The following is a 24,439-nucleotide window of genomic DNA, read 5'->3' as shown; positions in this document are numbered from 1 at the left end:
AAAGTACCGTATTCAAGTGCTGTTGGTAGCTTGATGTATGTCATGGTGTGTACAAGGCTCGATATTTCACAAGCCATTGGAGTTGTGAGCAGGTATATGCATGATCCTGAAAAGGAACATTGGCAAGCTGTGAAATGGATTCTACGATACATTTTGTATATGGTAGATGTCAGACTGATATTTGAGCAGGATAAGCAAGATGATCATAGTGTTGTTGGATACTGTGATTTCGACTACGCTGGTGATTTGGATAAGCGTCAGTCAACTACTGGCTATGTTTTTACTCTTGCAAAATTGCCAGTTAGTTGGAGGTCTACTTTACAGTCAACAGTTGCTTTGTCCACTACAGAGGCAGAGTATATGGTCGTCACAGAGGCTGTAAAGGAGGCAATTTGGCTTCAAAGATTGATGAAAGTTTTGGGAATTGAGCAGAAGCACATCAAAGTGCATTGTGATAGCCAAAGTGCTATCCATCTAGCAAAAAACCAATTCTACCATTCAAGGACAAAACACATCGATGTTCGATATCACTTTGTTCGAGAAATTTTGGAAGAAGGTGGAGTAGTAATCCAGAAGATTCGAACCACTAAGAATCCTGCTGATATGATGACAAAAGTAATTGTGGTCAGATTTCAACATTACTTGAACTTGATCAACATTGTTAAAAATTGAAAGATTTGCGCTACAAGCGCATTTGAAGACATTATGGAATCCATGAGAGATGTTAAGAGATGGAATTTCACCAAGGTGGAGATTTGTTGAATTATGGCTCATTCTAGAAGCCTACCATTGCCATTGAAGTCTTCAATGGTGGGCTATTTTTTCAAAGGTAGGTGATTAGTGGTTGTAATAGTGGTATTTCCTAACTTATATAAACTCATCACCTCCATTTGTAATCCTATCCGCAAATTTGCCTACTTCTCTCTTAGGCACATTCTCTCTTCTCTTTCTCATTTTGTAATATTTCTAGAATAGAGAAATATTGATTGATAGTGTCCGAGGACGTAGGCACAATTAGCCGAACCTCGTTAAATTCTGGTGTTTTTCATTTCATCTATTCAGTAGTTCGCTTTTGTCGGGTATAATTGTAGTAATATATTGTGTGAATTACATGTCTAAGGAAAATTTTGTCTAGGAAAGAGGGATTTAAGCGGTCCGTTGTGACCCCCTACTTCCCTGAGAATTTACCTGGTGTAATTTGCACAATTATTCACTCTCTATTTACCTATACAATAGTAAACTGTGGTAAAGTTAGGTGGAACAATCTCAAGTTTCACAACAGAGCCTCCCTTCGTTTCTGAGTTCCTCGGAATCCCTCGCTCCAAACACATCCAAGAAGCAAGTGTCCTCCAACCTCGCTATCAGCTCTTGGCTCTCTTGCGAAAATGCAAGGTCTTGCTGCGGTGGTTCTGGGAACTAATCCGGAAAAAGGATTTGGGATTGGGCCTGGGACTGATCCATGCTTGGATTGAACTCCAGTTGAACAACGGTGGTGGTGTCATAATTAAGCAAGTTGGGGTTCATATCCACCAATTCCGGCAGTGGCACCATCTTCATCATTTCATAGGATGATGAGGATGATGAACAGAGCTGAAGTTTTGTGCAGGATGGTTCTTCCTCAGCCGAAGAACTAAAAAATCATTTCACTTCCCACTAATTTCTGCGTAGTAGTGGCATAAAAAAATGTTAAATTTACCTCAATTGGAACAGCATGGAAGACAGGAGCTTCCCTAGTGATGATGGGCGTGGGTCGGGGTCTGGGAGGAGCAGTCTGCAGAATCCTGGCCAGCCTCTTCTGCCGGCTGCTCCAGAAATTCTTGACATCGTTGTCGGTTCTTCCCGGCAAGTAAGTCGCGATTCTCGCCCATTTGTTCCCGAATTGCGCCTGTAGTTCTATCACCACCCTCTCCTCCTCCGTAGAAAACTTCACCCTACTTCAGAAAACAGAGACAGAAACAGAGACACCCACATCAAGTTCATGAGGTACGAAATCGACCAAACAGGGCGAACCCAAAATGATTTTTCTTTTTTTCACAGGTGGAGATGGAAATGGAGGAATTCAATTACAAATTGCTTACTATTTCAAGTTGGGTCGGAGCTTGTTGACCCACCGGAGGCGGCAGGACTTGCCGGTGCAGTGCAAGAGGCCTTTGGATCGAATGGAGCTCCAATCTCGGGGGCCATACTTCTTCACGTGGTTTACTAGGACTTCATCTTCCTCTGCCTTCCACGGCCCTTTCATTATCTCCCCCGCCGCCATTCCTCCGTCTCTGTCTCTGTCTTCGGCCATTGCCCCCACATTCCACGAGAAAGAATTCCGATCACCGAAATCAGTGGACTATCCTAGGTTTCGATTTGCAATTTCGTTGTCTTTTTTTTGGGCTATGAAATTTGTTCGTTCGTGGGGGGTAGTGACAGTTAAGATGGTTACTCCACTCTCCTCCACTACACACCCCCACATTTCCCACTTTTTCTCATTTTCGAAATGGGTAATGAAGTTACGTCCATACCCCTCGTTCGGCGGTGGAATTCCCCGGACATAGATGTCCTGACTGGGTAATTCATAATCCACAACCCGCACGTGTCCAATCTGTGTGACCAAAACAAGTAACAAAGACAATTATGGTGCGTTTAGTAATTAAAAATTCGAATTTAAAGTTTGAACAAATTTTAATATAATGTTATATTATATTTTATCTAAATTTAATCAAAATTTAAATCGAAAATCTCTATCAATTTAAGTAATATATATACTCATACAAAATTTTTAAAAAAAATTGAGGCTAATGTAAATTTATTTATTGGTTCCAAACTTAACTTAAAAAATATATAAAATTTGACCAAATAAATAAAAAAAAAATTCGTTATTGATCCAAATATACACGTAAATCCACCTGTCCTAAATTTGTTTAACTAAAAAAATCAAGCTTCTATATCAAAATGTCAAACAGGCAAAGTACTGTAGAAAGTACAAAATAACAAACTATCTAATATAACCAAACTTGAGAAATTCAAAACCTTTATAATCTTAAGAAGCCAACATTATCTTCTCCACAACTTTATTAGTTAACAGAATAAGAAGAACTTCAACACCTTCAAAGAAGAAAGAATTCCTAAAGTAATAAATTGTAGTCGACCAAGCCATCTTACAGACAATTTTTCTTTGAATAGTCCATAGAATTCATGCTGGTGGCTGCACTGGTATCTGTGAAGCTACACTGTTTTTAGGATATGAAGTTCTTCAACACATTATTGTCATGAGGCACGACGACCGCATGGACAACTTCAAACCCTTGTGGGCGTCCACGGCGGCACGCCCCTAGGACCCCTCGCTCATCGATGCCGGCCTTGTCTGCGCCTTCCGCACCGCTCGTCGGCTACACGACCGTATCCCCTCCCCCATTCGCTCGTCTTCGTCTCCCCATTCCTCCGCTGCGTCCAGACCGCGTCTCCGCCGTCTCCGTGGATGATCCCTCCGGGATCAAGGTCAGATTGCCATGTCATTTACTGCTTTGTTCTACATTCGTTGTGTAACGACCTACTTAATTTTCACATTTTTTTTTTATAAAATCAATATCACAAATTCCAACTCAGCAGATCATAATTCGCCTGGACCCGTGGGTACTAGGGATACATCAGAACACGTAACGGAAGCTTAAGCAGCAGGAAACATACAATCACAATATTATAAATACAAAAACATCCATCACATTACCATAAATATCAGAGTCACAATATCCACTGTATTTCAGTATATACATCCCAAAAACAAAATTTAGGGACATTTCCCACAAAATCCAACTATCCCTACTAAAACTTACCCTTCAAAGAGGGCTAACAAACAGCACTAGATCAGCGGGGTTTTTCCTGCTCTCCTATCTGTGGCTTCTGAAAAGTTTATAAAATTTTGGGATGAGACACCTCTTAGTAAGGGAAATAAACTAATACCAGTTTGTGGTAACATGAGTATTCCATGTTATACATATATCGTATAGAAACATATTTAACAACTGTTATGTCATATCTAGGAAAACATCATAACATGGCAGAATATACTGCATTTTCATAATCATATTTCATCTTATAAAATATAATACAAAAACATCCTTGGTGGGTTAGTTGGCTGTTGTCATGTATTACCCCCACATGACTAGGTTGTGTGGCCTGAAGGCGAGACTTGACAATGGTTGACCGACCACTGTCAAGTCAAAAGTACCGTCTGTAAGTCTGATGGGTCTGCCTGACCTAGTCCGTACACCAGGGGCGCTCACACACTTCTTAAAAACCACATCGACCATCTAATCTCACACCACTTCGTACAGCGGCATTAACACAAATATCATGATTATGATGACCATGGACACATAGCAACGATACCGTGCAAGTACTAGCCTAAACCAGACCAACCAGGTTCTGATATCATATAACATATATTGAAATTGTGATACATGGATATCTCATATCATTAATTATTAGATTAATCATATCATTTTGCATATTTATGTATATCATGAAAAATCATTGGCCCGTATGCTGATATTTCACATTTTATCATAGCTTGGCCCATACGCCTGCAAATCATAACCTAGCAGAGCCCGTACGCTAGCAAATCATTTCCATAACTCGGCCCGTACTCTAGAAAATCATACACATAGCATAGCCCGTACGCTGGCAAATCATATCCATGACACATCCCATACGCTGGCAAATCATACACATAGCTAGGCCCGTACGCTGGCAAACATATATAAAAATCTCGGCCCGTATGCCGTTTTTTCATTATAAAAATCCGTATCATAATCACATTTCCAGAAAACAATATTTCATAACAATTTCTACTCGTGCCACACTGAACATGTTTTTCATATATTCAACATACCATCATTTTTAACAGTGTTTTCTCAAATATAAATCATATATATAGACATATTTACTTTCCTGAAATCAAATGCTATATATACATACATTTTCTTAAAAGAACTAGTTTAGTTTATCCCCTTACCTGATTCTTAAAAAACCCCTAAGAAAATCTGTCCTGCACTCGCAGGGTTCCCCGCTCAACACCCTGGAAACAACATTCCCTAGAACTAAAGTTCAGTATTTTTACGCGTATATCACTTCCTACAACTCTCAATTAACCAAATACTGAGTAGAAAGCCTTACTTTGGATTTGGGATGGTTTCCAACTCAGCCCCATGGACGATCCGCTCCGGCAGACTTGTAGAGAACTTTCCCAGGAGCGTCGTGGTGGCTTCAGATCGTCGAACCAGTGGAAATTCAGCCCAAAATCTTAGTGATAAGTAGGAGAAATTGTGTGAGGAGAGAGAAAAAGATTTGACAAAAGAAAATGAAGTGAAAATCACGTTTAACCCTATTTATACTGCGAGATTCGTCAACGAACCACATCACCTCGTCAACGAGTCCTGTAGAAAGTTAGTCGACAAACTTCAACCCTCGTCGACAAATTTCAGGCTTCCAAAAATCCTCTCTTGGTATCTTCTCGTCGACGAATCCTATCCTCGTTAACGAGCTCCTATTATACCCTCTTCGACGAGTCCCATGTATTCATCGACGATGAGCTGAAAAATTCCTTGGGATTATCCATTCCAAAATGCAACGTCATCGACGAACGCGAAGTCGACTGCCTCCTTCTGTTTCCGATTTCCATTTCCCTTTCTTTTTATTATTTAAATACCATTATTCTTCGGGTCATTACACATTGTGATTTTATTTTTCTTCAGAATCTTGGTAACTGGAAATTTGGGTGAAGACTGAATCGAATAATTTTGAGAAAAAAAAATTGGTGAAATTTTGATGGATAAACAAATGGACTAGCAGAAAATAATAACTTGAATTCTAACTAAGAGGGAAAAATCTCTTGTTGGTCTGCAAATTGAGACGCCACTGCTCCATCATAGCTTCATTAGTTGCGGTAGGCAAGTAGTGACATGAACTTAGAAACCAGAGCATTTCTTTTATGCGATCAACATCTGAGTTCCACATCACTGACCCCACTCTTCACTGAACAAAGAGAGGGTTCTCAAAGTATACGCAGCCTTACTCCTGTGGAGAAACTATTTCCTTAGACTCGAACCTGTGACCAACTGGTCACAAAGGAGCAACCTTACCGTTATTCAGGCTCGTTGTCAATATGTGACCTAGCTATATGCGATAATTACCTTCCCAAAATTTTCTCATGGGGGAACATTAGTTCTCTCGATGGTTCAAGGGAAATGAGCAACCTTACCGTTGATCGAAGGCGGACCCTCAATATGTGACCTAGCTATATGCGATAATTACCATCCCAAAATTTTCTCATTGGGGGAACATTAGTTGTCTCGATGGTTCAAGGGAAATATTGTTTGCTATTTTGTGGTGCTTTGTGGTTGACTAGAGTTTAACTGCGTGAAATTATTTCAGGTCTTGCTCTATAACTAGCACCTTAGGTGAATCAAGCTTGAATTAAAGAAGGAAGGGGTTTGAGAAATACTAAAAAAAGATTATTAACTGGTATATTTAGTTGGAAAATTGGTTAAGGTTGGCTAAATTCATGATAATTTTCCAGTTGATAGAATAAACACATAGAATTGTAAGCCCTATGACAACATGCTCTAATAATTGTTTGAAGTTTCATATCTATATGAATCCTTTTTAAATCTCATCCCTAGTAGGAAAAATAAAGGACTCCCTTTAACTACTCTTTTAATTTCTATTTGACAATCCTCTGTTATATTATAGTAAGATTGTTTGTGTACAGGACTTGATTTGGAAATTTGTATCAGATCAAAGCATATCCAAATGCTAAATGAGGAGAGATTGTCTGGATCCCATCTGATCTCTCAACATGTGCATTTAGATACAGTAAATGAATTGTTTTTGTGCTGGACCTGATTTGGAAAGTCGTATCAGATCAAAGCATATCCAAATGCAATATAAGGAGAGATTGTCTAGATCCCATCTGATCTGTCATCATGTGCATTTAGATACAGTATATGAATCTTCTTGCAATTAGTTACTAGGCTTGCATATTCAATTCAATCAAGCAATTTTGACCACCTAATGCACTGGTAAAGATGCTCTGTGCTGAACAACTACCACAATATATGTTTGTTGAAGCGGCTAACTGGCTATTGTACGTACTATGTACAAATATGCATGTTCATGTCTGATATTAATTAATTGAAAATTCAAAAGTATTAAAACGATATCTATTGTGCGTGTGTATTTTATATATATATATATATATATATATATATATATATATATTATATGTATGTATACATATGGATGGATATGATACGGTAATCTGCTTCCAAATTCATGTGTTCAGATTGTTTGGATGTTGTCAAATTCCACTTCCGGCCTGCCAGGTCTATCGGTTAACTGCTTGACTCTATTTTATCCACACTATAGGTTTCAATTGAGTATGGATTGCGTGAGATTTTGAACGAGATAGCCATAAGAGTACCTCCCAAAGATGAGAACTGGGGTTTCAATGTCTCAGAGCTTGAAGCTATGTTCCCTGCTGGAACGATGGATCATACTGTGAAACGTATATATAAACAGGTTTAAACAATGTTACTTTTTTAATTTGTCCTTTTAATTAATTCTTCATATATCAGCATGATTACACCTATCCACAAGAAGTGTTATGCACACTGACATAGTTTCATTGCTCGAGGAACTTTAGTTGCCCCAATAGGAAGAGACAATTTTGAGTGCGAGGACCAAATATAAAGAGGTTATTCAAGCTCTTGCTGATAAATTCCCTTTAGAAAACTTGTTGCTTGTCACACACGGTAAGCTTCACTCTGGGTTGTTCCATTCATTGAGCTTTAAATTTTATTTTATTTTTATCAAGATGGCATTCTAATGCTTGAGATTGTTTCAAGGATATGAATATGTAGCGAAAACCATGCTTTTGTACCTAGATATCGGACCTGAATCAATAATGAAATCTTTTAATGGTTCTTCACTTTCTTTTTTCCTTTCACCAAACATTGCTCTAGACAAAAGCAAACTGCCTTTAGTAGCATTTGAAGTGACCATATCCTTTCATATATATGAGATTACTTTCAGGTTTCCAAGACACTATATTCGAACTTCCTATCCTTTTGTGATGACTCCATTTTGTTCCCTTTCTCCTTCTATCGACTACTTTCAAAGCAGCATTTTTTAAATGTTATATGCCGACTTGCCTCTCTCTTTTTCCTTAATGATGATCTATTTTTAAAATTTGTTTCTATGGATTGTTGGTTTGTGCCTTCTACATTATTCAAGTATAGTTTGCAATCATTTCCTTTCCTTGATGTGGTGTCCAAAATGCTGTAATCTTGTTTTTCTACAAGCCTAGCTCATCAATAAGATCACCAACCTAATTTGTTGAGTTGTGATTTATATCATGCAGGGGAAGGAGTTGCCGTTGCAGCTTTTGCATTCATGAAGGACACTACAGTTTGTGGGGTAGATTATTATGCATGCTTGCATTTAAGAAGGACTGTCTTGTTTGGTGAATGCCAATCTTTTACAGCTGAAAACTTTGATGTGCTAACAAAGAACAGCGAAACTGGTATCAGTTATTGTATTTTGAGTGATATACCATTTGAAGTGTGACTTTTTGCACCAGCCGCTTATTCTAGATCTCTCTTGAAGTGCAACCTAATGAGCCCTATTAGAAGCAATTTGTGTGTGTGTTTTCTGCTCGTGAGTTTTCATTTTCAATCCTCGGTCTTGAAAAAAGCAGAGATGCAAGTGGGCAACAACGGACTTCACCATTTGATGAATTGGAGTGAACATAAATCTCCAGCAGAGTTGCAAAAAATATTTGTGTAGTTGTTCTTAAATAAGGTCTTCAATGAAAAAGATTTGTGTGGTTGGTCTTAAATAAAATGGATTTCACTATCTGAAAAAAAAAATCTCAGCAATATGAGGATTTTGAGGCTACAACAAGTTCAGGTGCCCCGTTTATCTATTTGTATGCTCACATACTTGCAAGCCTAATAGAGCTAAACCTTGGAACATTGGACATATTGCAGATTAAACTAGCAAACCCAAACATCTTAACTTAATCTTAACCATTTGATTGGAAAATGATCTTGAATAAGTTCAATATTTCCTCGAACCCAAGATGATTGTGTGCACTGAAATATAAATTTAGTCAAGTCAACTTGCTACCTATTTTGGCTCAACTTGCACTATGACTTGACCCAGTTCAATTTTGTTTGACTTGGAGTTGGAGTTCAACCACCTTTAACACAATAATGTTCATATAATTATGTATTATATATTTTTCAACCAAATCAAGTTTGGTTGACTTTGGGAGCTAAGTCATGCTTGAGTTTAACAAAATAATTATTGTAAGTTTGCTTTCTTTCATCTCGAGAATTTGAATATTAAAACTTCTCAAGTTGAATCAAATTTGAGTATCCGAATCTAACTCACATACATTTCAAGTGTTGTGTCATCCAGCGCAAATGGAATATTTTGTGAAAGTAAATTTTCCCAAACCAAACTTTCCTTGAGCTTTTTACTTTAGTGGCAAAATTTTTTTTGTAACTTTACTGTATCACTTCATTTAAAAAAAGAAAGAAGAAGCAAATAGGGATCATAGAAAGAGAGTTGGCACAGAGGGCTTGCATTTGTCACATAGATCAACCTTGTCAAATTAATTTCAACCTAAAAGAAACCATGTAGGAAAATAGAGTTCATTTTTTCCCTACACCTACACGGACAAAACAAAAGCATCAGCATTTACCACTCTGAAGGGCTGAGAAGCGGCTCAATGTGGTCAAACACGTCCGTGGGAAAATCATCAAAGAAGCTGTCCGGAGTCATCAGCTTCTCCTCTTTCACCTTCTTCCCCCCATTCTCACAGCACCCCATTTCTTCCGACGGCACTGTAAAGAAACTGAGCCTCCCTTCGTTTCCGAGTTCCTCGGAATCCCTCCCTCCAAACACATCCAAGAAGCAGGGGTCCTCCAGCCTCGCCATCAGCTCTTGGCTCTCCTGCGAAAATGCAAGGTCTTGCTGCGGTGGTTCTGGGAACTGATCCGGAAAAAGGATTTGGGATTGGGCCAGGGACTGATCCATGCTTGGATTGAACTCCAGTTGAGCAACGGTGGTCGTGTCATAATTAAGCAAGTTGGGGTTCATATTCACCAATTCCGGCAGTGGCACCATCTTCATCATTTCATAGGATGATGAGGATGATGAACAGGGCTGAAGTTTTGTGCAGGATGGTTCTTCCTCAGCCGAAGAAGTAAACTTTGGCGCCTAATGCCCAAGTAAAAAAAAAAATCATTTCACTTCCCACTAATTTTTGCGTAGTAGTGGCATAAAAAAATGTTAAATTTACCTCAATTGGAACAGCATGGAAGACAGGAGCTTCCCTAGTGATGATGGGCGTGGGTTGGGGTCTGGGAGGAGCAGTCTGCAGAATCCTGGCCAGCCTCTTCTGCCGGCTGCTCCAGAAATTCTTGACATCGTTGTCGGTCCTTCCCGGCAAGTAAGTCGCGATTCTCGCCCATTTGTTCCCGAATTGCGCCTGCAGTTCTATCACCACCCTCTCCTCCTCCATAGAAAACTTCACCCCACTTCAGAAAACAGAGACACCCACGTCAAGTTCATGTAGTACGAAATCGACCAAACAGGGCGAACCCAAAATATTTTTCTTTTTTTCACAGGTGGAGATGGAAATGGAGGAAATCAAGTACAAATTGCTTACTGTTTCAAGTTGGGTCGGAGCTTGTTGACCCACCGGAGGCGGCAGGACTTGCCGGTGCGGTGCAAGAGGCCTTTGGATCGAATGGAGCTCCAATCTCGGGGGCCATACTTCTTCACGTGGTTTACGAGGACTTCATCTTCCTCCGCCTTCCACGGCCCTTTCCTTATCTCTCCCGCCGCCGTTCCTCCGTCTCTGTCTCTGTCTCCGGCCATTGCCCCCACATTCCACGAGAAAGAATTCCGATCACCGAAATCAGTGGACTATCCTAGGTTTGGATTTGCAACTTCGTTTTGTCTTTTTTTTGGGCTATGAAATTTGTTCGTTCGTGGGGTGTAGTGACAGTTAAGGCGGTTACTCCACTCTCCACTACACACCCCCGTATTTCCCACTTTTTCTCATTTTCGAAATGGGTAATGAAGTTACGTCCATGCCCCTCGTTCGGCGGTGGAATTCCCCGGACATAGATGTCCTGATGGTTAGTAAAAATTTCACATGCAGTTATTATTGTTTCATTTTATTTTCTTAATTCAAAAGGCGCCCTTATTAATAGCAAAAAATTTTAGGCAAGCAAAGTATGTGGGTAAACATAAATATTTGTGTGTTGTTGAATCATATATGGTAGACTTTCACTATGAATGCTCAATAAAAGGTCATGTGAAGTTTGAATTTCTTAAAAAATTGGAATATTTTATTACCCTCTGTGAGTATTGGTTCTTTTGAAATTCTTTTCCATTATACGTGTACACTAGTTATAGGGTTATGCATGTTTATATGCTTTCTTGTTTCAGCATGCATTGTTTATCATTTTTTAGTGAGCTCTCTGGAAAAGCTTTATTTGGTGAACATTGTAGTTGTGAACTTTAATGACAAACAAAACTATGGTTACATGAGGTGGATTGGAATGAGTAGTTTATGATGCATTTTTATGTGTAACTTGGTTGTTCTAACCATTCGAGATGGACTGAGCTATTGATTCTGTGAAGTTGATATCTATGCCCTTGTCCTTGATAAAAAAATATTGGAGGTTTAAACCTTAAATTTCACAAGTCAATGTTGTATAGATTTCATTTATATTTTAGAAATATACAGATGTACGGCTGGATAGGTAGAGTGCATCTGATGCGAGAAAAGTCTTCAAAGTTATAGGTTTCTTTATCTCCAGCATATCAAACAATTGGAACCAGAGAGTTTTGAATTTTTTTTTTTTTTGGATCAGTAAAATTAGAAAGCTTTAAAGGGCACCAGGGGCGTGCTACACATTCGAAGGGGAAATCACCCACACTGCAGGGTGTGAAAAAAGTCTCGCATTGTATGGGCGTCAAACAAAAACTAGCCATTATGCCAGCTAGTTAGCATATTGGCTGTTAGGGTAGTGAAACATTTTAGCTGAAGGCTTCTTTAACTATTTCTTGATGTTTGGGCTATTTGGGAAGGCTATCTCAACTTCATAGTCTCAAGATTTCTTCCAGATCAGTATATTCCAATTCTGGAGTGTAACTTATTGCAGTAAATCTATCTTCCTCGAGTATAATTCTGTCTCCTTTATATTCATGATGATGTCCAAGTTTACACAGCGCTCTGTCCTCATCTATATATTATTGACCCTATTTGCAAATTGCAGGTATGATTTCATATTTATATTAGTTATTTATTAATGTAACTCAAGCAGTTCAGATTATGCAACACATGAGTCTTCAATAGCTGCCAATAGAGCAAGGACATGAATGTAGTTCGTGTATTTAGTTCTTTCTGACAAAATCATGCACATTATTGTCACATACTATGTTATTTATTTAAAGGATCTCATTGCCTAGAGTCACATAGTTGTACAGCCTAACTCATCTTACAGCATAGTTGTACAGCGTGTATTCATCGCACAGCAAGGAGCAGTCATGCTTATTTTCTGTAATGTTGGATGCAATGTTGACAACTGAATAATAGTTGTTACTGGTTGCACTTTATTGTTGCCCTTGATTTTCTCAATCACCTTTCAGTTTGCTTATATGTCATGTCTCTGGAACATGAGTTTTCCTTCGGATTTCTTTCTAGTTTTGTCCCATAAATTGCAACTTGACATTTGTATGGTTGCTGACTAAAGAGATCGTACCATATCTTATGTATGTATGAAAAACCTTTGGAAGGTTATAGAGTTGATTGAACATTTGATTTTACTTTGTTTTGTTGTTTAAATTTTTATGTAATAGGCTAAATGAATAGTTCTAAAAGGATGAAATATTTGTAAGACAAATTTAACTTCGAAATTAGTTTGTAGATGCAATTAAAAAGAGTGAAATCTGTTAACTTACAATGGCAACGGAGAAGGCAACAAATAAATTCTAGGAAAAGGAAATAGCTAAACTGACAGTTGGTGGGAGGACTGCAGATATGCCAGTGAAGGAAATGAGGATGGAATGAATAAAATTTAGCACATTCAAGGTTGATTTCTCTTTCCTAATTTGTTAAAAGTGATGATGGTGTTCTGCAGGATTTTCTCTTCTATTTAGGGGCTTCAGGAGTGGGGAATTTATCGTTGGCAGTCAATCAGCATACCAACTGACAAATAACTATAGAGCAAATACTGTGACTCCTTGCTTTGTGAGATCCTTCACATCAACAACCTCTGAGCCTCCAAGAGAAAACCAATCAGAGGTTTGAGTTTTAATTGAAGCTTCTGAATATATTTATTTATTGATTATTTATTTACATTTGTTGGTTGGTAGCTAACTCTGGTTCAGCACACAAGATTATTGTGTTGATGCTATTTAGTGGGCACACTTGATCCAAAATTAAGTATTTAACTGATTAATTTACAATTAACAACTATAATCTACACTTACTTAATTCTCAAGGATCATTACCGGCCTATAAGCCTTGAAGTTAATCACTGTCACCATCATTACTATCTATTATTAACTAAAGTTTTCATCAAGCTAAAGTATAGTTACCTGTAAATGGAGATGTTTGTAAAATCATATGCTAAAAATTCTTAAGCGAATCACAAAAAGTAAAGAAAAAAATTTTAAAAAAAATAAATTAATGATCATTCCCTTGATATGTGCATTGAAGTCTGCAAATACATCACTAAACAAAACATGTTAAGTTCTACTTGTTTGTTAGTATCAAAACAAGATGTTAAACCTTATAAGGCCAACAAAAGTATTTGTTAACCAATGTCCAGGCATGCATTGATTTATTAAAACAATATGGTGATGCAATGAGTAAATAAATAGAATTTAGGAACATTTCTCATACGTGCATGCAGGTATTATAATTTTAATATACTAGTGCAGTTGTTGCTAGTATTATTATTAAGCATACTAATACAATATTTAAATTATTATAATTTATATCTTGTAGCTATTAAAATAACGCTTTTTTAAATACGGAGGGTTCGAATTATCTACCTAATTTATTAGAATGGATTATATTTTATTATCAAACTTATTGAATCTTAAAGATTGATATTGTTATTAAAATAGTATATATTAACCATATATGAATAAAAATAGCTATATTTAATAAATATAAATTTCAAGACTGCAAAATTACTATGGGCATCATTTCCAAAATGTTTTAACCCATTGTGACTTGATTTTAACCTAAAAATTTACTTTATTGCAAAAAAAAAAATTTCTGCCTAATATAGGTAGTCTTTAATTACAGATACATACATTTGGTTATAATACTCATTATTGATATATTATTTCGTTCATAATATTTCAATCAAATGTGCAAAATTAATTTTTACGTCAAATTTTACATTTGAAATCCTCATTCGATATTAGTATGGTGTATATCTGTATTTTTTTTTTTATCAATAAAGAAAGTATATATTAACAGGGCATCAAGAGGATGCCAATCCAAAGCACAAGAAATCAACCACCCTGAAGGGTGTTTACAAAAATGAAAAATTACATTAAACTCATTTGTTAGAAGTCCGCTATGCCAACTTGTAACCACAGTAAACCACTGTTCTTTGCTGAACTGAAGTTTTGAGGTTGAATTTTTGAAAACTCTTCTGTTCCTCTCTTTCCAACACACCAGAAGACAGCAAGAGGAATGGAAGACAAATCCTTCCTCTTTTCCTTTGTTGTCCGAGTCCTTCTCCAGGCCCAGAACTCCCCTCCAACAGATCTAGCGGTTACCCACAGTCGTCCAATAAGAGACAAAGCCGCATTCCAAAGATTTCTAGTCCAGGGGCAAGAAGGATATGATCTACTGATTTTGCATCTGCCATGCAAAGGGCGCATCTGTTGGCAATGGAGAACCCCCTTCTTGCAAGTTGTCCAGGGTCAAGATCTTACTATGAGCTACTTCCTAGGTAAAAATGGCAACCTTATTAGGGGCAGCTGTCTTCCAAAATCTGTATTTTGTTTTCCTAAATTAGTTTTAAATTTAAATTACTCCATCACAAATAAATTTACATCATCTACAGTAACATGTTCCTAACATCTTTCAAATTCTATGTACTACATACAATTTATGTAAACACCACCATTTCCATCTAAATTTATCAATATTTGACAGTGATGTTGAACAAATGTTGCAAAATAATGTGCTAAATTTTGATTTTATTGTTGAAACTAATTATCAAATTTCATAAGCATGCCTACCGGGAAGTGCGGGCTGGTTTTTCTAGTTGTGAATTGAATTTGGAGTATTAGGGTCTATCCCTTTGTCAAGGACATGAGGTCTTGCATTAACTTGGCATCAAAGCCACTCCACTGCTGCATTGCTCTACCAGCTGTCATTCCACCAACCCTCCATCATTGTTAGTGTTTGAAGTGCCACTACACGACCACGCCACCACAAGCAATCAGTACACAACACCATAGCCCTCATTCAACAATCCCATTGTCCTTCAATCCACCACCACTGACAGGATCCTTGAGTTCCTCCCCATGCTGTCATCGATGTTCCGGTGCCAACCTTGTTGCAACCTTTTGCTGTAGACCCCAACATTGTTGCAGACAACCCAACCCTGTGCTGCGCCACCCCATTGTTCCACCACCATGAAGCCCCAACACTATAGTCACCACTATGCTGCCAATACCCTCAGCTTCAATGCTGCACTAGTGTAGGATCATCACTCACTTGCCATTGCTAGCCACTAATCTCATCCTAGTCTTGTCATCATTCACCTTCAATTGATGTTGCCACCCAGTGAAAGTAGGGTTGAGACGCTAATGTTTCAGTACTCTCCTTTTTTTTCAAAGAAGCAGCCATGCATGCCTTCTCAAGGTTCAGCTCGAGCCATCCCTTCAACCTGATCCAATTCAGAACTGCTCAAACCCACCAAATCCAATCCTGTTGAACTGATTTTATTCAGCCTAGTTCGATTGGATTTTCACTGCTTTTTTCATATTTTTTCATTCTTGTTTGTCTCAATGTCCTTGATGAGGAGTCTAAGCGGATTAGGCAACAGTTTGATGAGGAAGTCATCAGCCTCAATAATATATTGATAGAGTTAATAACCTCTTTAAAGACATTGCTAGGAAAGGAGGGAATTAAGAATGCAAATGGTACCATTAGCTCAACCATAACAACTACCGCGCCATTTGTTTTGACAGTTACTGAGCTAATCAATCAATCTGATATTGTTAAAGTCCACGCTAAGGTTGATTGAAGAGTTTATTTGTGGAGAAGAGGCCAGGTCTATGGATATGTCTAGTGAGCCTGCGGTTGAAACTTGGGCTGCGACTAGTTGTAATGTTTTATTTACATCAGGATTTGAGGGCAAGAGGGAGTTAGGGAGCCTGAAGAATCCATGAGGGAACTTGAGGAGGTGGAAACAATAAGGATTAAGACATCTTCTGGATGGTACATTTGTTCAGTTTAAGGCTAAAGACACAAGTTAGGTTGCATATGTGGAATTTACCATTCCTGATAGACTTGTTTTCAGTGAGTGCCCAGTTGCATTCGTATTTGTTTTTTAAGCTGGCTGATTATAGTATTCATCTCCTAATTTCTTGATTCTTCTGTTCTATTCTGCACAAGTTTTGAATTTAAGGTCAATTTTTTAGCAATTGAGGGAGAGCGATAAAATGTGAGCTTCAAGGATCAAAATTCATTGCATTTAGGATTTTAGAGATTTTTGGACAATCTTGTAGTTTATTATTATTTTTCAAGATTTTTCCTATTTTTCTGACATTTTATAGTTGGTTTTTATTAGGTAATGATCCAATAGAATCTAGGGTTTTATTATTAAGAAAGAGGTTACCTAGTAATGTCTTAAGTTTCCTAATTTTAGTTGCTTGATTCTCAAGCATGTTAGGCCTATAAGTAGGTGATTGAAAGAGGCTTTATTTAGATTCGATGATTATGGATTGAATTTGGAGCATTAGGATTTTTATCCCCTTGTGCAGGGACATGAGATCATGCCTTAAGAGGCTGAACTAATAATTAAAATAAACACATTAGGGTTTAGGATTCAGCAATCTTTTGACCCTATTCTGTAAAATTGGCCTCCAAATTGGGTCAAAATGACCCATCCAATAGCCGGCTTATTAACTTTCTGCATCAATTCCCTTCTACTGAAAAGGAATTTAACTTTATTTACTTGGGGTTGGAACTGAGTCCACTACTCTGAAATGAATCATCTTGCTTCTTAAGAAAGGAACCAGAAGTGCACCTATTTGATTAGTGGAAGAGCTCAAGATGGCATCAATTTATACCTGTTCTTGTTGATGGAAAAAGCATATGAATTTTCGTAAGCATCATGCTTAGCCCTCCTCTCAAATAACCATGGCCCCAAAAGAATAGGTTGAAGCACTAAACAATATCTCACGTTACCATCTTCATCCAGGTCACTTTGGAGTTGTGCCCTAGCTCCAATTTGCTGGCATTATCATCTTCTTTTTATGTTACTTGCCATTATTTTATTAGGAAATTGTATGGGTCTATGCTGAAAACCCTAGCACTAGAAACATTTAATTGCCATCAGGACCTTAGAAGTCGATCCGTAGGGCCCCATAGTCGTCCATATGCTGTTAGTCTAAAATCCTTTACTCAGCTGCTCAACTGACTTTACATGCACAATTCTACTGGTAGACTTCTCAAACTAAAGGGCCAAGGTAGCTCTAGGAGGATAACATTGTATATCCTTCTCTATTCGATTAGCAACTTGTACTGCATCTCCAACTATAGTGGTGTGAAATACAGCAAGCTTGGATGCAATGACTGGTATCAATATTTTTCCTTACAAAGCAATCTTGACATCTTCTTATTTGCTTGGATAGCCAAATGATAGAATTTACTAGTGTAATCGGGTAGTATCTTGTCTTCTTGCTTCAAATCAAAATGGTGCGAATAAACATGTTATTGGTAGTTGGGAAGTTCGAACTGTTCCTGCATGGCTCACTTTGTCTTATCCCATGTTCAGATTTCATTGTATCTGCTTCTTCCAAACATCTGTTGTTTAATAGTCCAAATTTGAGCAATTCCCTTCAATTTGGAGTTGGCTGATTATAGTTTTCGGGCTTCATTCATGTAATAAAACTTGAGCAATTCCTTTCATTGTATCTGCTTCTTCCAAAATCTTCGTTTTCTCTCTCTAAAAATCGCCTCCTTTGCCTTCTCTCTTCAAATCCGGCCTGAATCAGTCCAAATCGCTGAACGGAAGCCGCTACGGTGTTCTAAGGAGGATTTTCTACACATCTAGTGGAGTAGATTTCTAAACTGGGCTATTTGGGAAGTCCCAAGTTGAGGTAAGGATTAGGTTTCCTAGTTTTTGGGTTTTTAAATGCTTATTTGAGGTTTATAAGTTGATAAACTGCTGAAATAATGGGTTATTTGGGGTATATCTGACTAAACTAGGGTTTTGATTCAAGGTCCAAGTGAACGTCGCGGGTATTGGTTCGGGGATCTTGCCGGCGTAGTTCAGAAGTCAGGTAAGTGGAAAAATATATATTAAACCAAAATTTTTATGAATTTAATGGAAAATGAATTGTATTATATATACGTGTATATGTTCGGTATGAGTTTAAAATGCCAACCATGTAAATTATATTTTTTGAGCCTAGGATCACTTATTTAGCTATGTATATGTGAAAATGAACTGATGAAAGTGAAATGTATTTTCTGAGAAATTATGTGAGAAACGAAAATTATATTTTCAGTATTTAAATGCTAAATGTGGGTTGATTTATTTTACAAGGAATATGTACGAATTTTATTGCTAAATTGTGTGGCATGAGTAAATATAAATTATGTGCAAATATATGTTAAATGTATGAGATGCAGGCTAAATAAGTAAAGCAATAAGAATGAAATATAATATGAATCATGCTGCTTGTGTATGTTAATGCAACCATGTAAATGTATGACAGCTGAAAGTCGTGTTAGCAGATTTTAACACATTTCTATGTGGACTAACTGGTGACAGCTAAAAGGAGCTGTGTTAGCAGATTCTAGCGCATTTCTATGTGGACTAACTAATGACGACTAAAGAGTAGTTGTAATACCAATGAATGAAATGAAAATGAAATGAAATGACAATGGAATGAAATGTGAAATATTAACGATGTAAATGAGAAAGAGTCACTTAAAGTAAAATGCAATGCAATGTTAAAGTTACGAACATGAACAGATTTGAATGGTTGAATAATGACAGAAAGAATGATGTACTATGATATTAGAAGTATTTATGCTAATAGAATATGTTACAACTGGGGTGGGGCATACTCTTTGCCAGAGGGTTTGCTGAGAAAGGCAAGTGCGCTAGTAGTATTAGGTGTAACAATAGGCTGCATAACGCATTAGGGCAGAGGGAGCCTACTTGTATGGGCAGGTAGATTTCCCTATCTTTGGGACCTTCGCTAGTAAACTTTTGTATGAACTGTGTGAATATGAGATCAATCTAATACTTGAGGGTTTACTGAATAAGGTGAGTGCACTGGTATGCTTCAGCAGCGACCCTATGGTCGCCTAAGTATCAGAGCATAAGGGTACTACTTGTATGGGCAGATAATCACCCCTATCCTTGGGTATCTCGTGGATTAAATATTTTGCATGTGTTTGGTTAGGCTCAAAGGATTTCAGTGTTTATGGTAATGTTTTGCAAATGTTATTAAAATGATATTTAAAAACCTCATGTTAGCCACAAGCTGTTTTAATATAATGTTTATTCCCTTACTGAGATGTGTGTCACCCGAATATGAATATTTCTTTTTCAGGACATCCTCGAAGTCGGACTTAGAGAGCTCAAGGGTTTATAGCATTTTTGAGGATTATAAAGAGAAAAGGTATATTTTGATAGTAATGTTGGGTTGTATAAAGTTTAAATTTATGTTTTTATGTTTTAAGTCTGTTGAGAAAGGAATGATTGTGAATACTGGTTTTGTGGATTGAGTTTTTTGAGTTATGTAGTTTTGTGAATACAGGTGGATGAATGGTTAATATGGATTATAGGTAGAAATAGTAAACTCTGGTATTATATTTACGGAGACTATGTTTATGTTTTTCGCTGTGTATATGGTATATATTATGGATTATCAAGATTTAATTAGATACAACGCACCGGACCGGATTTAAGGGTTCGGGCCGTTACATGTAATATATAGAACATGGAGATAAATATGTGTAACTGGGGTGGTTTAGAACTCTAGTAATGTGTTTGACGTTTAAATATCTTCCGCTGCATGTTTAAATTGAGTTTTAACGACCGAGACCCCCAGGACCCCCTATTTGGGTTCGGGTTGTTATAATTGTGGTATCAAAGATAAATGTATGGGAAATAGCACTCCGTGCCCCACCAGGTTTGGGGCGCTACAGTCTAGCCCATTCGAACCCATGATGGAGGTGGCTTCAATCTCGCCGTCGAGAGCTTCAGAGGTGCTCGACCACCCTCTTCTATTGACGGCGTCGTCTACCATTGCTAACTAAGGTTTAGAAACCCTAATTCTGATACCATGAAAACATAATAGAATTTTTGTATTTCTTGAATAATTTCGTACAAACCAATATATAGTATTTATAATACAATCGAAAAAAAACTAAATAGGGAAACAATCTCCTAAAAGAATCTCTCTTAATAATATACAATCTTCTACATATATACTTCCCTAAAATATTTCAAGATACTCGGGATTTCTACACATTCCCTACTTCCACAATCCACAAGATTCATTGATTCCCCTTTCTCCTTCCCCTCCATGTTCCCTTAAACTCCAAGCTATAAAACAAAGCTTCCTCTTTCCCATTCTAGCTCTACTCACTTATTTCCATTTCACAAATTCTAGCACTCAAATTATATCCCTCCAAGTCTCCATCTCATGGAACTTTTCAAATATCTTTAATTGAAGGTACATGACTGCAACTGAAGATTAAAATTCATATAACATAATCCACAGCCTACCAAGATGCTCTATGCAACAAGAATGGCAAAAGGTCCACGCAATCTAATTTCATTTCCAAATTTATTTAGTAATAGTTTCTATGGGCATTGTTAAATATGTGTCAAAGATAATTAAATTATGAAGTTTGCATGATTTATTGCACGAAAATAAAATAAAACTATTAAGAGTTTTTGGTTAAGAAATTTTACAAAAGACGATATTATGGTAATGCATTTGAAATATGTTGCTAAAAAAATAATTTAATTGAAGAAATGAGTTCAAATAAATTTGTGAAGCCACTAAAAATTTTGCTATGAGAATTAACTCTTGGGCTTCTAGGACGTGCTCCTTTCGTGGACAAGACTCCCCTAAGCATTCTTGTTGAAATATTTTCTAAAATATATGGTTTTATGGGTTTTTCAAAGTTTTTTTTTTTTTGATGAATTTTCTAAAGTATTTAATGTTATGTGGGTTTGTCCCACATTGGAAAAAGTGGAAAAGGAAAGGTCATTAATAAATGACAATGTGGAATAATCTCTTAAAATTGGTTAAGAGATAGTTCAAGGGAACACTTCGCATCGTCCACACACGCACACAAGCGCGCACGGCATGGGTTGTAGTGCGCTAGTGGCGCACAAGCACTTTGCACGCTTGTATCGTTGCGAGATCTTGACCATTGATCATGATCGGATGGTTAAAAATTAATTTTATATTTTTAGAATTAAGTGGCATGACCAAGTGGTGCAACCAGGAGACCAGGCGCGACCTGGTCGACGGTACCATCAATTAAACATGAAATCCCAAGAGTCTCAACTAGGGGCTCAACCAAGGCGCAACCAGGCTCGACCAAGTCAACGTCGGGTGCAACCAGGTCAAATCTGCTTCGCAATTTGAATAGATGTAACCTTTCAGAAAAGGCATAATTCTGTCTAAATAGATAGAATTAACTCCACAAAATACACAGAAAATTCATCATTCTCTCATTCTCTTCCTTACATAAAGCTTCCACAAGTTACATGTTTTTCAAATATGGATTCTATTTTCCGTAAAGATAGAATTACAGAAAGTTTGTTCAGATTATTCTAAGGGTGTTTGTGATCAGTTTTCGTTTTTGTATAACCCAGACTGATATCATATTATATTCTGGACTTCATTGTATCCTGAAAATGTATTTGCTGACTCAATACACACCGATCTGGTGGGAACAAATAAAGTTTTAAGGAAAACGACATTGTAACGTGTCTTGAAGCATTTTCTGTTCTGTAGTATTTCTCCTATCTTATTCTTACAATCTTAACACGTTCTTCAACCTTGAGGGAATTTGCTGCGGATTTTGTTAAACTCAAACGATTTGATGAAAGCAATTTCAGGCGCTGGCAGAAAAAGATGCACTTTCTTCTTGCAGGTCTCAAAGTGGTGTATGTACTGACCACTCCCAAACCTGCTGTGAACGAGAATGAAACCTTGGTTGAAGGACATGCAATATTAAAATGGGAACAAGATGATTATATATGCAAAGGTCATATTTGCAATTAAATGTCAAACAATTTGTTCGATCTCTATTAGAATATGGCTACTGCAAAAGAGTTGTGGGATACACTTGAGGCCAAGTATTTCACAAATGAAGCGACGAGTAAGAAATTTCTAACTGGTAAATTTTTCAATTATACCATGGTTGACAATAGGTCTGTTGTAGAGCAATTTCATGAAATTATGCATATCCTTAACCAATTTAATCAACATAATATGAAAATGGATGAATGCATTTATGTTTCATCTATCATTGATAAGTTGCCTCCATCCTGGAAAGATGTTAGAAAATCTTTGAAGCACAAGAAGGATGACGTGTCTCTTGAACAATTGGGTCAACATTTCCAGGTTAAGGAAGTATTCAGACAGAACCAAAAAGGTGCAAAAGAGCATACTTCCAAAGTGCTTATGATGGAAAAAGGAGACAATTCTAAACAACCCCAACATCCCAAGAAAGGGAATTTGAAGAGGAAGTACAATTATGACAAGAATCAAAATAAGAACAAGAAAGGTTCATGCTTTTATTGTGAAAAACCTAGACACTACAAAAGTGAATGTCATCTTCTCAAGAAAAAGCAAGATGAAACAAACTCTAAAAAGTTTGTGGCAATGAATTCTGAAATCAATATTGTTGAAGATGACTGTGCATGGTGGATTGACTCAGGTGCAACAAAGCATGTTTGCAAAGACAATAGTTCATTCTCAAAGTATGAACCAGTGGAAAATGACAATGTTCTCTACATGGGAAATTCTTCCATTGCTATAATCAAAGGCAAAGGAGATGTCACTTTTGAATTTACTTTTGAAAAAAGTTTGACTCTCACCGATGTATACCATGTAACATAAATTAGAAAGAATCTAGTTTCTAGAAGCCTACTTAATGAGTTTGATTTTAAGTTAGTGTTTAAATCTGACAAATTTGTACTCTCTAAGGGTGGAGTCTTTGTGGGAAAAAGGGTATATGTATGAGGGTTTGTTTAACCTTAATATCAATAAAGTGAATGTTTTTGTTTTTTTGTTGATTCACTTTCTTTATGGCATAATTGTTTAGGACATATTAATACAACAAAATTGCATGATATGGCTAATATGGAATTAATTCTTAGATATGTAAATGACATGGATGATAAGTGCAGTGTATGCTATGGCTTCTACTAGACCTGATATTGCATTTGCTGTTGGTAAACTTAATAGATATACTAGTAATCCTAGTGATATTCATTGGCATGCTATATATAGAGTGTTATAGTATTTGAAAAATATTATGGATTATGGCATACATTATGATGGATATCCTCTTGTTTTATAAGGATCACATATGCCAGTTGGATCACTGATCGTAATGATCATACATCAACCAATGGGTGGATATTCACCCTTGGTGGAGGAGCTATCTCCTGGGGTTCAAAGAAGCAAAGCCTTATAACAGATTCCATTATGGCATCAAAATTTGTGGTTTTAGCTTCTTGTAGCAAAGAGGCAGAATGGCTTAGGAATTTGCTATTAGAAATTCTAGTTTGGCCAAAGCCTATGCCACCTATATCTTTACATTGTGACAGTGGGGCAACTTTGTCACGGGTATATAGTAATATATATAATGGTAAATCCAGACATATTGGCCTAAGGCATAGCTATGTGAGGCAGTTAATTACAGATGGTGTAATTATCATAGATTTTGTGAGATCAAGTCAAAATTTGGCTGATCCATTAACAAAAGGACTTGCAAGAGACATGGTCTAGAAAACATCAAAGGGGATGGGACTTAAATCCATAACTCAGAGTCACCAATGATGGAAACTCGACTCAACACTTGAAATTTTCAAGCTCTTGAGTTCAATGAGCAAAGTACATC

The 24,439-nt window shown here is 37.1% G+C and overlaps 3 protein-coding genes and 1 pseudogene across 7 annotated transcripts in view; 1 reads left to right on the top strand and 3 right to left on the bottom strand.

The window, feature by feature from the left end:
* Nucleotides 1–24,439, bottom strand: part of LOC131165246 (transcription termination factor MTEF18, mitochondrial) — a 59,390-nt gene that overhangs the window by 14,041 nt on the left and 20,910 nt on the right. For 2 of the 5 annotated variants that reach the window (XM_058122860.1, XM_058122862.1), the window contains one exon: nucleotides 14,526–15,086. The exons of 1 other annotated variant lie outside the window; for it this stretch is intronic. The gene's annotated coding sequence lies outside the window, so the exon portion shown is untranslated. Of the gene's footprint in view, nucleotides 1–14,525; nucleotides 15,087–24,439 lie in introns of those variants that run through there. 2 more of the 5 variants (XM_058122856.1, XM_058122858.1) reach the window with 1 other exon arrangement.
* Nucleotides 1,417–2,290, bottom strand: LOC131166610 (transcription factor DUO1-like). The gene is made up of 3 exons (XM_058125195.1): nucleotides 2,079–2,290; nucleotides 1,697–1,934; nucleotides 1,417–1,551 (listed from the first exon to the last, which is right to left on the bottom strand). Exons 1-3 carry the CDS (start codon nucleotides 2,288–2,290, stop codon nucleotides 1,417–1,419), a joined length of 585 nt encoding a protein of 194 aa, XP_057981178.1.
* LOC131166609 (uncharacterized) lies at nucleotides 2,486–8,613 on the top strand (annotated as a pseudogene).
* Nucleotides 9,700–10,935, bottom strand: LOC131165247 (transcription factor DUO1-like). Its single transcript, XM_058122864.1, has 3 exons — nucleotides 10,724–10,935; nucleotides 10,355–10,592; nucleotides 9,700–10,272 (listed from the first exon to the last, which is right to left on the bottom strand). Exons 1-3 carry the CDS (start codon nucleotides 10,933–10,935, stop codon nucleotides 9,751–9,753), a joined length of 972 nt encoding a protein of 323 aa, XP_057978847.1. The 3' UTR covers nucleotides 9,700–9,750.

The sequence above is a fragment of the Malania oleifera genome, chromosome 10 (assembly GCF_029873635.1).
Source record: "Malania oleifera isolate guangnan ecotype guangnan chromosome 10, ASM2987363v1, whole genome shotgun sequence".
In the NCBI taxonomy this organism is placed as follows: Eukaryota; Viridiplantae; Streptophyta; class Magnoliopsida; order Santalales; family Ximeniaceae; genus Malania; species Malania oleifera.
Note: the sequence above shows the minus strand (reverse complement) of the source record. Positions and strands in the feature narration are given on the sequence as shown.